Source organism: Lactuca sativa, chromosome 1 (assembly GCF_002870075.4).
Source record: "Lactuca sativa cultivar Salinas chromosome 1, Lsat_Salinas_v11, whole genome shotgun sequence".
NCBI lineage: Eukaryota > Viridiplantae > Streptophyta > Magnoliopsida > Asterales > Asteraceae > Lactuca > Lactuca sativa.
In genome coordinates this window covers 31,235,987-31,248,977 of record NC_056623.2, presented here as the reverse complement: position 1 = coordinate 31,248,977, position 12,991 = coordinate 31,235,987, and the positions used below count along the sequence as shown (strand labels likewise).

The 12,991-nt window shown below is 32.2% G+C and overlaps 1 protein-coding gene across 1 annotated transcript; it reads left to right on the top strand.

Annotated features, from left to right (window-relative positions):
* The first annotated feature begins 9,868 nt into the window (after window positions 1-9,868).
* LOC111913475 (protein PARTING DANCERS) lies at window positions 9,869-12,991 on the top strand. The gene is made up of 8 exons (XM_023909175.3): window positions 9,869-10,296; window positions 11,198-11,322; window positions 11,420-11,508; window positions 11,578-11,673; window positions 11,771-11,865; window positions 12,115-12,155; window positions 12,235-12,318; window positions 12,720-12,991. The coding sequence occupies exons 1-8, from the start codon at window positions 10,257-10,259 to the stop codon at window positions 12,864-12,866; spliced, it is 717 nt and encodes a 238-aa protein (XP_023764943.1). The 5' UTR covers window positions 9,869-10,256; the 3' UTR covers window positions 12,867-12,991.

Below are 12,991 nucleotides of genomic sequence, written 5' to 3'. Positions count from 1 at the left end.
TTTAAAACCCGCTGTAAGTGAGCTACGCTTACGTAACTTTTAATATAGCTTTCAAATAATTATAGTAATGTTATTAGGTCCTTAAAATAATTATTTGGGCTATTATTATGAGTTATATTGAGTGTTATTTAACGCTTATATAATAGTAATAATAGTCAGACTATTAATTTGTCGCGGTTATCGTTAGACTAAACCCTAGTGGTATTGGTACTAGGTTTTATCGAAGGAAATTGTTTTGAGAGTATCGAAGTGTTGTCCGAGTGCTGAGTCACCACCTTTCAGGTGAGTGCATAGTCCCTTTCATCTTACACATAAATATGAAGTATTTTATATAAATTACGTGCTATGTGTGCATATTATCTGAATATTTGCTGTCTATGATGGAGGAATAATTTTATACATGTTTTAAATGATTTAAACTGTATATTTATTTTATATCTACAAATATGTTGGGATAAAACATGGGTAAATGAAATAGTTGGTATGTGATGAAATAAAATGATGAGAGACAGGTGATGATAGGAAGGTGATGATAATTAGGTGAAGATAGATAGGCGATGATGAATCGGTGATGTAGGATGAAAGATACTATAACCTTGTCCGACAATTTGGTGATGTAGTCATCTACCAGAGTATAGATGGCGACCACGGACTATTCTAGATAACCCCGTGGAAACACTAGCAGGCTCATAACCTGTAGGTGATGAATTACGAGTTCAGGCGATGTTGTAACTACGTATTCATGCGATGATACTCTAACCCCTTACTATGAATTACGAGCTCAGGCGATGTTGTAACTACGTATTCATGCGATGATACTCTAACCCCTTACTATGAATTATGAGTTCAGGCGATGTTGTAACTACGTATTCATGCGATGATACTCTAACCCCTTACTATGAATTACGAGTTCAGGCGATGTTGTAACTGCGTATTCATGCGATGATACCCTAACCCTTGTTGGGCACGTATTAAAGGAGTAATCCCTGAATCAATATTGTCTATGTGATGTAGGTGATGATCCTTAGGGAGAGTCCTTAGGAACAAACATATAAGGAAATGCGATGTAAGGAGATGAGAGGAAAATATGATGTAGGAGACGACCCTTAGGATAAATCCTTAGGGAAGGTACTTAGGAATAAAGAAGATAATGGGGATGGGTAATTGGGTTAATTGTTTGATGATTAAACATAATAATTATATTATTATGGGTTGAAAACCCTATGTACTCACCAGGTTTCCCAACCTGACCCACTCAGTTTATGTATATCACAGGTGTCGATACGAAGTGACATTACACTGAGAGATTAAAGAGATGTAGATCACTAGTGTAAATAAATGTAAGTTCCGTTTATGCTTATGTTCCTATATTGACGATGACATCCCAAACGTTTTAAAATGAATAAAATACATTTCTTCGGAAATGCTTTGATAACGTATTTATCGTATTTTTCTGGGAACAAATTCCGCAACGTTTTTATGAACAGAAGTACTCTGATTTTTATAAAGCATAAACAAAATCGGTCTTTTCTGGTCGTGAAAATGGGGATGTCACACTAGTATGCTATGTTATTATGTGATAGTGGTAGGAGGGGTAGGTTAGACCCCGTAGCCGGTTGAGATAAACCGGAGGGTAGGCCGGGCACCCCATATATTCCTGACAATATGTTATGCTATGTATTATGTGGTAGTGGTAGGGGGTAAAATAGTCCCTGTAGCCGGTTGAGATAAACCGATGGGTAGGTCGAGCACCCAGATATGCTTGACATGGGTAGGTCGGGCACCCCAAATATGCCTGATAGGGTAGGTTGAGCACCCAAATATGCTTGACATGGGTAGGTTGGGCACCCTAGATATGCCTGACAGGGTAGGTCGATCACCTAGATATGCTCGACATGGGTAGGTCGGGCACCCCATATATGTCTGACAGGGTAGGCCAGGCACCTAGATGTGCCTAATAGTATGTGTTTATGTGATATGATAGGGGAACTCACTAAGCTCTGTGCTTAAGGTTTTCAGTTTTGGTTTCAAGTCCTTCTTCTTCGAAGGGAAAGGAGTCGACATGATAGCAACGCATCACACACGATTTTCCGCACATGAGATCTATGGGAGATGTACTCTGACATTATTTTTATATGACATGTTTTGAGATGTTTGATACATGGGTTTTGAGTATGATATGAATTGACATTATCAATGTTTTTAGAATACCGTTTTGTAATTACTTATTCAAAAATGAAATTTTTAGTCATGAATTTTGGGATGTTACATAATATGTCTCAGGTTTCTGAGTTTCCATAAGACCCTTGCATAAGTCAACAATAGTTGATACACAACTTAGCCTGGGGTTCTTTGTCATATCAATACTAAAAATCTCCAATTGATATAATAATTGAATTCTCTATTGCTCCGTAAAATCTTCGGGAAAATACTTTTCAACAAGAAGATAAATTTGATCAACTTTAATCACTTTAGGGTGTTCTTTTGAAACTAAAGTAGAACTAAGATTTAAAAGCTCCATCGCCTGATCATTGAATCTACTATTCAACTCTTGTAATTGTTTGTCTAATGTGGCCGTAAACAAATCCACTCGATAAAAATGTTCAAAATTAACATGATTATCTGTTTTTTGAGGCCAATATCGAGTAGAAGTATATGGAGCATTCATATCTAGCATATCTATTTGATATTTTTCACAAAAACAACTTTACCTGTGCAAGTAAAGAAACCTATCCTTTGTTTCTGAAATCACTTAAACCATCCTTTGTTGCTGAAACTAAGTCCATGACATTAAGAATATCTTGGGATTTATTTTGTATAGCTTGAAAAGTATATCAGTTTTTCCCATTACTTCGTTTATCAAGTGAAAATAAACACAAACTTAAATGATTTTAGGAAACAGTAAGCTACGTTAGCATCTCCGCGTTGAGAATAAGTAGCAGATACGTCATCAATTATTCCCTGTAGAACAATACGAGTACAATCAAACATGTTAAACAAACTGTAAACGGAACAAAAATGAGAACCCCAACATGTATCACCAACTCTTGTTAATATCCTAGCTTGATTCAATCCTTTGCCTGATTCGATTTCACCTAGTTCCAATAATTGTTCAATCTCATATGTCTTTTCCTTTTGTAACTTATCATGACGCTTACTGGAAGCACAAACTACATTAATTATAGACAAAATTACAAAAATGGTCATTGTGGTTTGTCAAAAGTACCAAAGTCAGTCCCTATTAATTTTTTTGATGCAAATGGCCCTTGTGGTTTGCAAAACTTGCACAGATGGCCCTTTTTTACTAACGCTGTTAGTATTCAACAGTTAGGGATTGAATTAGCAAGAGTATTTTCGTCTTTTCAAGTATAAAGGGATTGGATTCGCAACTTTGGGTAAACCATAGGGACTATTTTTGCAATTCTGTCTTAAAATGATAATAATGATAGAAAATGAGTGGATGAGGATTTGAACTTGAGACCTCCTATCCACCTCTTTACTCTTTTCAAGTATAAAGGGATTGGATTCGCAACTTTGGGTAAACCATAGGGACTATTTTTGCAATTCTGTCTTAAAATGATAGAAAATGAGTGGATGAGGATTTGAACTTGAGACCTCCTATCCACCTCTTTACTCAACCAACGCTCTAACCAACTAGGCTAGAGCCAAACTTGTGATATATAATTCCGAAAATTAATTAATATTATATAAAAGCGTAAATAATTAATAAAAAAAAACATATTTTAAAAAAATTAAGAAAACAAAATATATTTTTAGTGTATTGTAAAAAATATTTTTTACAAAAAAATTACTTGTTTTTTTATGTATTTTTTTTACATAAAATATTTTTTAATGTATTTAAAAAATACGTTTTCGTATACTATGTTATTACATTGTTATTGCTATGATCCTAAAACATATTTTTACGTTTTCATATAAAAATACGTTTTTTTCTTTCACATAGAAAAAAAAGTTTTTTTTACGTATAAAATATGTTTTTTATATATTTAAAAAATACATTTTCGTATAAAATGTTTTTACGTAAAAACATTAAAAACGTGATAACATAACGTAAAAATATGTTTTAGGATCAAATCAAAACGACTTATATTTTTTACGTAAAGCAAACTAAAGACATTAATATAACGTAAAAATGTGTTTTCATATTTTTTACGTATGGGTGATTGGTCCCTCACCCATATACTGTTTTTTTTTTACTTAAAAACGTTAATGTGATAACATATTATATGAAAACGCATTTTTACGTTATGTTAATGTCTTTAGTTTGCTTTACGTAAAAAATATAAGTCTTTTTGATTTGATCCTAAAACATATTTTTACGTTATGTCATCACGTTTTTAATGTTTTTACGTATAAACAATTTATACGAAAATGTATTTTTTAAATATATAAAAAACATATTTTATACGTAAAATATTTTTTTTTCTATTTGAAAGAAAAAAAACGTATTTTTATATGAAAACGTAAAAATATGTTTTAGGATCATAGCAATAAAAATGTAATAACATAGTATATGAAAACGTATTTTTTAAATACATTCAAAAAATATTTTATGTAAAAAAATACGCAGAAAAAACAAGTAATTTTTTTGTAAAAAATATTTTTTTACAACAAACTAAAAATATATATTTTTTTCTTAATTCTTTTTAAAATATGTTTTTTTAAAAATTTTTTTATTAATTATTTACACTTTTATATAATAATAATAATTAATTTTCGGAATTATATCACAAGTTTGGCTCTAGCCTAGTTAGTTAGAGCATTGGTTGAATAAGAAGGGGATGAGGAGGTCTCAAGTTCGAATCCTCCTCCACTCATTTTCTATCATTATTATCATTTTAAGACATAATTGCAAAAATGGTCCCTATGGTTTACCCAAAGTTGCGAGGTTGAATACTAATGTTTTATTTTTATACTTGAAAAGATGAAAATACCCTTGCTAATTCAGTCCCTAACGACGTTAGTAAAAAGGGCCATCCGTGCAAGTTTTGCAAACCACAAGGGCCATTTGCATCAAAAAAAATTAATAGGGACTGACTTTGTTACTTTTGGCAAACCACAGGGACCATTTTTGTAATTTTGTCTTAATTATAAAAAATAAGTTTGTGAAAATTGGTGTATAGGAATAATTTTCCCTTGAAGCAACCACCAATGCTAGTTATAATTTGTGAGCAAAGCAGTGAACATAATATGCATAAGGACAACCCTTAAGAACAAGTGTTTGTAATCCATTCCATTCCCCTATCATATTACTATCACCATCATAACCTTCGTCACAGATTTTACTAACATCGAACTGATAGCGCAAAAGTTGTCTCTACATGTTTGTTTTCAGGGTTAATGATAAGGTATCCCTAACAAGAACCAAATCTAAGAACCTTTCCTGTATGATCCCTCCTACATCAACAAATCTCAATACTATCGCCATTTGCTCATGTTTAGACTCATCCCGTGACTCATCAACCATGACACAAAAGTATGAATCTCCTACTTCACTACGAATATGCTTTTGAACTTTATTTGCACTGATACTAAGAATTTCTTTTTGAATTTCTCCAATAGTATACTTTGAATTATAAGGAGCTTTCTCTAATATAACATTTGCAACTTCATCATTATAAGATGCCAGAAGTTTTAGTCGTTGCAGAAAATTACCACGATTTTTGGAATTAGGAGATTCATCATGTCCTCGCAAAGCACAAGATTGGAATGTCAACCAACGAATTGTGTCAACCGAAGCTTTAAATCGTAAACGATTCTTTAATATTTGCGCTTCATTTTGCTTCACTATGATATTTTCATTGTGGTTCTTGGTTTATCAAGTTTTCAACGAATGTAATATCATTTCTATGTGTGAACAACCAATGTGCTTCAAGAATGCACAATTTTTCCTGTCATTAACTTTTTTCCAATTGTCAATTCCTTCAACAATAAATGCATCATAACCATGGCACACACTTGGTTTATCGTTAAAATATATAACAAATAAAATAATAAGATGCATGTGTTGTTCGATAATATTCTAACCAATTAGGGAAAATGCTGCACCAAGAATATTGGAATCTACGGGATGTTTCTTTGAACCTTCAGCATGATAAAGGTCCTAAAGTCATATAAGCTCGTCTTACTTCTTCCCTTAAATTAATCGGATAATCTCACATTTGTTTTCGTTTAGCGGGATCTCTTTCTAGCTGCTTAAGATCCACCTCATTAGGATTTGATTGTGTAGCTTCAAAAACATCATTCTGTTGTTGATTTTCATGTTCTTATGGTCGTAGTTCACTTGTTGAAGCTTTGTGACGTTTACTCTCTTGATTTTCATCATGAGTTACTTCATTATCAACCTTTCTTTTGAAAAAAGAATGAATGATTTTCATATTTCCCATGTTTGTATCTATAAAAATCAAAATCGAAGAACAATTCATTCAAAATCAGCCATTCAGCCCTTTAACTTATATCACATATTAGATTAACAGAAGCAAATAAGCAATGCTCATCAGTCATCACTAATTAGTTGAAACAAGAAGATAATATTTAACAATGTGTAATTAGTTGATTCCTAAAATTCCAACAATAATCAAATATAAAGGAAATATTCATATCATTTCATTATAGACAAAAGTCACAAAACAGGTTCCTAAATGAACAATTCCAACTTTCCAATTCCAAGTATCCAACAACTAAAAAAGTACAACAATAGAAATTAGAAAAGTCAGAATACAGAACAGGGCAACAGGTTACAACCGAACAATAGGGAGCATACCTGAATACCTGATTAAGTGATTTTCTTCACTTCTGTTATGTGAACAAGAAAGCACAACAGAAGTGCAACTGTGCATAACAGCTCAACAACAACAACATTGCAGCAGGTGACGGTGGTGAATGGCGGGAGCCGAAAACTTCCGATTTAGCAATTAGCGAGTAGCGAGGAATCGATGATGGGGCTTGGGGGATTGGGGCGGAAGCTTTACAAGTTAGTCGATTGAATGATGGAACGATTGCTTCTCTATCTCTCATGGATCAAATTTCTTGGTAAAAAGAACACCAGATAGGGGGCTACAACCCAAGATTCAAATTGTTGGGCCTATAATTCTAAAAATTAAGCTTACATAGTCTACTTCTAACCCAAAATTCAGGGGACCACAACCCCTCCAACCCCATAAAAGATGCGCCCATAACTGTTAGTGATCTCCAAATATAAAGACTTCTCTGATTTCCTTAAGGGATAATGACTTAAAAGGGTAATATATTTTTCGATCTGTACACATTTAGTCATTAAGTTTTTTTTTTGTCCACATTTATCTTTTTCAACTTGTTAAACTGTAAGCATTCAGTCATTATGACCGATTACTCCAGGTTAGCTGGGAAAAGGGACTTAATAAGGTAATACAATTCTCATTTTGTACACATTTAGTCTTTAATATTTTTGTATACATTTAGTCCTTAATATATATATATTTTTTGTTTCAAAATAAGTTTTTATTTATTTATTTATTTTTTTGTACTCATTCAATACTTATGAATGATTTTTTTAGGTTTTTATCACGTCATCTTACGTGGGACAATCATTGATGAAGTGTTTAGGGCTGTTGATGCTTATGTCCATCATGATCTCGACAACTTGGTTGCATAGGTCTTATGTTTTGTTTTAGGTCTTGTGTTCTTAACATCGTAACTTCTTTATACGATATCAGATTTTAACGATCTTTATATCCACATGTTCGTTTTTTGAGTCTACTACAACTTTCGTTAAGATTACTCCAGTTAAAATGTAATATATGTTTGCTTATAATTTTATAAAAAAACATTCATACATGTATTCATAAAAACGTATGGATATAAACATCGTAAGTTAAAATATATTACTTTTAACGGGAGTAATCTAAACGAAAATTGTAGTGTACTAAACTACGAACTGATGGATATAAAGATCGTTAAAATTGAGATCATATGAAAAAATTATGACGTTCAGATACATGTCCTAAGCAATCAAATAGTCGAGACCGCGATTGACATAAGTATCAAAACCCCCAAACACCTCATTAATGATTGTCCCACATAAGATGTCGTGAGAAAAACCTAACGAAATCATTCAAAAGTACTGAATGAGTAGAAAAACAAAAATGACTTATTTTGCAAAAAAAAAAATAAAAAATTAAGGACTAAATGTATACAAAAATATTAAGGATTAAATGTGTACAAAGTGTTAAATATATTACCATATTAAGTCATTTTTAACGGCTAACCTGAAGTAGCCGGTCATAATGACTAAATGTGTACAATTTAACAAGTTGAAGGGAATAAATATGGAAGAAAAAAAACTCAGTGACCAAATATATATACAAATTGAAAAATATATTACCCTTTTAAGTTATTATCCCTTCCCTTAATCGTTAATAGACATAAAATACTAGAATATAGAGAGAATTACTAATGTAGCTATTTTCTCTATTTACCTATCCAAAAATAGCCAAATATTAGTAATTGTCCAAAAATAGCCCACGAAAGCGTAGGTAATTAGAGTGGGCTACTGTTTCGCCAAATCGGCTATTGTTTCAGGTTAACTATAAAAAAATCATTTCGAAAATCTAAAACCGTATATTATTTATAACTTACGGTTTCCTTTCGACGAACTACAGTTTCCCAAACCGTATTCTACGGTTCTGGGTAAAAAGTCTACGGTTTTAATTTAATTTTTTAATTTTTTTAGAATAAATGGAGAGTAGTTTTACAAACAATATTTTTTTATCAAAATAATTCTCAAAAAACTATTCTATATTTATTTAAAAAAAAAGAAAATTAAAACTGTAGACTGTAGACTACGAACCGTAGTTCGTTGAGAGGAAACCATAGGTTATAAAATACCTATGGTTTTAGATTTTCGAAATGAAAAGAAAAATTATAGTTAATCCGAAATAGTAGACGACTAGGTGTGAGACCCATGTATTACATGAGTTTATTTAAAAAAAATATGAAATTTTAACAATTTGAAAAGTTTGAATTTATAAGAAAAGTGAGAAATTTTTTGAATTATTAAAATTAATGAGGCTTTAATGTATTGAATACATTACATATATACATCATTTTTAATAAATACTTTACATATATATTAGCTTACATATTAAATGTGAAATTTTAATTTAATAAAATGAAAAATACAATAAAATGACAAGTGGAAAATAGAAAATTTAAAAATTCTACAAAATGCCATGTGTCCAAATGAATGAGAAGAGGACATGTGGCAAAAAACTTTCATTATAAATAGATTTGACGAAACATTATCAACTAGTTGTGAGATCCGTATAATTATACGGGTTGATTAAAACAAAATGTTAAATAGGAATGATTAAATGAGAAGTTTATTTAAATTTGAAATTTGAAATAAATAAAAATTATGAGAAAAAAACATGCAAAAAATAAATAAATTAAAATTATTGTTTAGTTATTAGATCAGTATACTAAACAGGTTAATTATAAAAAATGTTAAACACAAAGGTTTAAACTGTAAATTTATTTGAAGTTTAAAATTAAATTTTAAATTTTAAATTTGAAATTAATATTATTATGGTAGGTTTAATTTATGGAAACTAAATTAATAATATATTAAAAATGGAAAATAAAATAAATGACAAGTGGAAAATAAATATATCTCTAAATTATGACAAAATGACATTTATCAAATTAAATGAGAGAAGAACATGTAGCAAAATCATTTTTATCATTTTTATTTATTAGGATAGATTGTCTTAAAATCCTAGATTTTCCTTTTTGACCTAGTCAACTCTGGCTGAACTATTATTTGTTAGGCTATTTTTAGCTAATGTATTTTTTTTTTTTGGTTATTTTTGTATAGGTAATTTGGGTCCACTAAAATATAAACCAAGATATCCCGAAAATTAATTGATACGGTAAGTTAGAAGTTCAAAGATGAGCGCCAAACAGGGGCCGATATCATCGTCTAACGTTGCACGATCGTCCGACGCTCTCCTCGCCCGTCACCGCTAATGGAACTTGGAGTTTAAGCTATTGCCCTAATTCTCCATTGCAGTGCTGGTCGGAAGCTCGGAACTCGTATTCTTTTGTCATTCCACGAGGTACGCACAATTCAGAAGCTCATAGGAATACGGCGCAGTGATTATAGTCCAATTGAATTTGACGACTGCAGAAGATTCTTAATTCATGTTCGTTTTCGAAACTTTGAGTTGGCAAATTTCGTAAGAATCTGAATTTTGTCGATGATTCGCGCTCAGAACAACGAATCTATACGTAACTCAGGTGATCTTTTCTACTATTCGGTAAATTGTTTCAGTTTTAGGTCATTTTTACGTTGATGCAATTTCTATACATTTACATGACTTATTACATCTCTGACTTCAGTTATGTATCGTATGGAAATTTTACATTGTAATATAGATAGATTCATTGGTTGCAGCACATCACTTGCCAGTTAATAACTGAAATAATGGAAATTCCCTGTAAAAGGCTAGTTGCTATCACGTGTCCATCAATGGAGGTTCAAGTGGCGATATCTAAACTTTTGATTGTTTTCATTATCTTTTATGCGATTGACTAGTGTTGGTTTAGTGTTTTTCTTCAAATGCCTACTAGTTATAGCTTTATATGCGACTGATTATAGTGTATAACTACCTGTTCACTAATCCGGGGGAAGAGTTTGATGAAATTTCCTCCTGCATATGTTTGTGTGAGTCGAAACTTGAAAGACAGGCATGAGAAGTAGTGCTACTTGCATGATCATGAGATCATCCGGCTATTTGCTTCATTTTAGCATCATGGCATCACCATAAGCATCAAACTATGTTATTTCATGAAATTGGTTTTAGGCTTATCTGAGTTGAAACATTGTCAGTGGGGTACAATGATCTTCCTTGGTTGAGGATCTAGAGACATTGGCTCTTACTTTACTAGGACATTTACAGACTTATCACTATCACACTGGCAGTCAAACTGAGGTCATGCCAAAATACATGGCATACTTTCTGTGACTGATGATGCATACGAGCTTGAGAGTTGAGAGAAACATCATAATCTCTATCCCAAGATAATATTTCATGGACCAAAATTTTCAGTTAAGATGAGAATATTTCAAGAATGACATTTTTACCTCTGTTAGTGATTACTGATTCATTATAACTAAGTGGGTTTTGCATTGATACAGGTGCTGGTGGGGTTTGCCTGATGAGTACCAAATGGAGAGACGAACAACATTCATCCTTCATAAACTTTATATCCTGCTTCCTGACTTCAAATTCCTTTCGGTTAAACTTTGTGCCAATTGCACCTGTAAAAAATCCATTTGGTTTATGTTTATCATCTCTCATTTCACCAGTTCCACGTCTCTTCTACTTTGGCTTTAAACTTTCACTTTTCACTTTTTCAGGATCTCATCTTTAACTGTGGGGGTTTATCGCTGGCTTTCATTTTTGTCATAAATTACGACTGCAACAATCCTGGACCTATGTTTAGCAGGTAGCTGGACATTTTATTTTTCAAATAGCTCCATCTTGTTCACCTTTGATCTTATGTTAGTTGATACAGAGCTCAGAAACTGAAGAGTCAATTTGCACATCTCTATGTGGTCGTCATTCTTCCCTCAAAGGAGCAGAATGATTCTTTTGTACATTCTTATTTTAGGTAAATCACAAATAACACTTTTACCTTCCACAATCTCTCTCTAGATGTTTTTTTTTAAAAAAAAAAACATGGAGATGATCTTTTTTATTTTATTTAGTTACTGTAAGGATATTGGTAGACCAACATTTGTTCCAGCTCTGCATCTAGAAATGGGGTTTGAGAAGATTGTAAGAATAGCACATGCTCGTGGTGGTAAGGTTCCATACTTAGTCCCCATTTCTTACACATGACATGACAGAAATTGCAATTTTTTGTCTCACTCAAAAAGGTGGGACAAGGACTTACTTTTGGTCTCTCATCTGTGCAAAAGACATAAATACCCTCATCATAAAAGATAGCCCTGGATAGCTTGTGTAGTCCCGTCCCATCTTGTGAAACAAACGGAAAAGACATTCATGCCCTCATCATTGTCATTATCACAAAACATGTATTGTTTGACAGTGTGCAAGAGGCACGATGTAGTTTCCAAATTGAAAGCTGAGGTAAGTTTCCATTCCATTAATTTTTTCAAAATTTTTCAGAGTTATGTTCTAATGTTATGTGCATTTTTTTTTCTGTAAGAGAGAGAGGTCAGTCCAAGGGATGAATGCCTTCGTCAGAGTCATCTCCTCAATCCCACGTGTTGAACCTCATGACGCTAATGCGGTATTAACATCACTAACTCTAGAGTCTAGACCACACATTTATTTTAGCACTATAATGCAGAAATAGCTGCATACTTTTGTTGATTTGTTTCTTCCTATTACAACATTCTACTTTGAGAAATCTACCTGATTCTATAACAATGTCATGCAAAGTATAATGTCCTAATAAGAAAAAAGGAAACTTAAAGTACACTCGGTAGATTTTTCAAAGTACAATGCCTTAACAAGAAAAATTCTGGAATTACAAATATGCAATGATGTAATAGAAAGAAATCAAAGCAGGATGCTATGATACACAAACAAATGAAAGTATGTTGCTATTTCATGTATTTAGTTACGTGGCTTTGAAATATTATATCACCTCATGGTGACAGTTTCTGGCAATCTGTTTTGTGGTGACAGCTTCAAAGCATAGGATCAATCGAAGCAATAGCCAAAGCATCAAAGGAAAACATTCTGGAAAACACTGACATTTCATCCGAAAAAGCTGAGATGATTTCGAGATTTTTCAGAGACTGCAAGTTCAACATGAGCCCCAGAATTGTGTGAGCTTTTACACTTTCTATATTAAATAGCAACCAACTTTTCAAAATGAATTTGAAGACGTTTGATTGGTATTTTTTGTAATACAAAAATAGTTTTTAATGCATTAAATGGTAACCCATTTTCCAACA

Excerpts from the sequence above, each read along its gene's own strand:
- LOC111913475 (XM_023909175.3), top strand. The coding sequence starts at position 10,257 with ATGATTCGCGCTCAGAACAACGAATCTATACGTAACTCAG. Across the intron at positions 10,297-11,197 it reads CGAATCTATACGTAACTCAG|GTGCTGGTGGGGTTTGCCTG; the intron begins GTGATCTTTTCT and ends GCATTGATACAG. Across the intron at positions 11,674-11,770 it reads TTTGTACATTCTTATTTTAG|TTACTGTAAGGATATTGGTA; the intron begins GTAAATCACAAA and ends TATTTTATTTAG.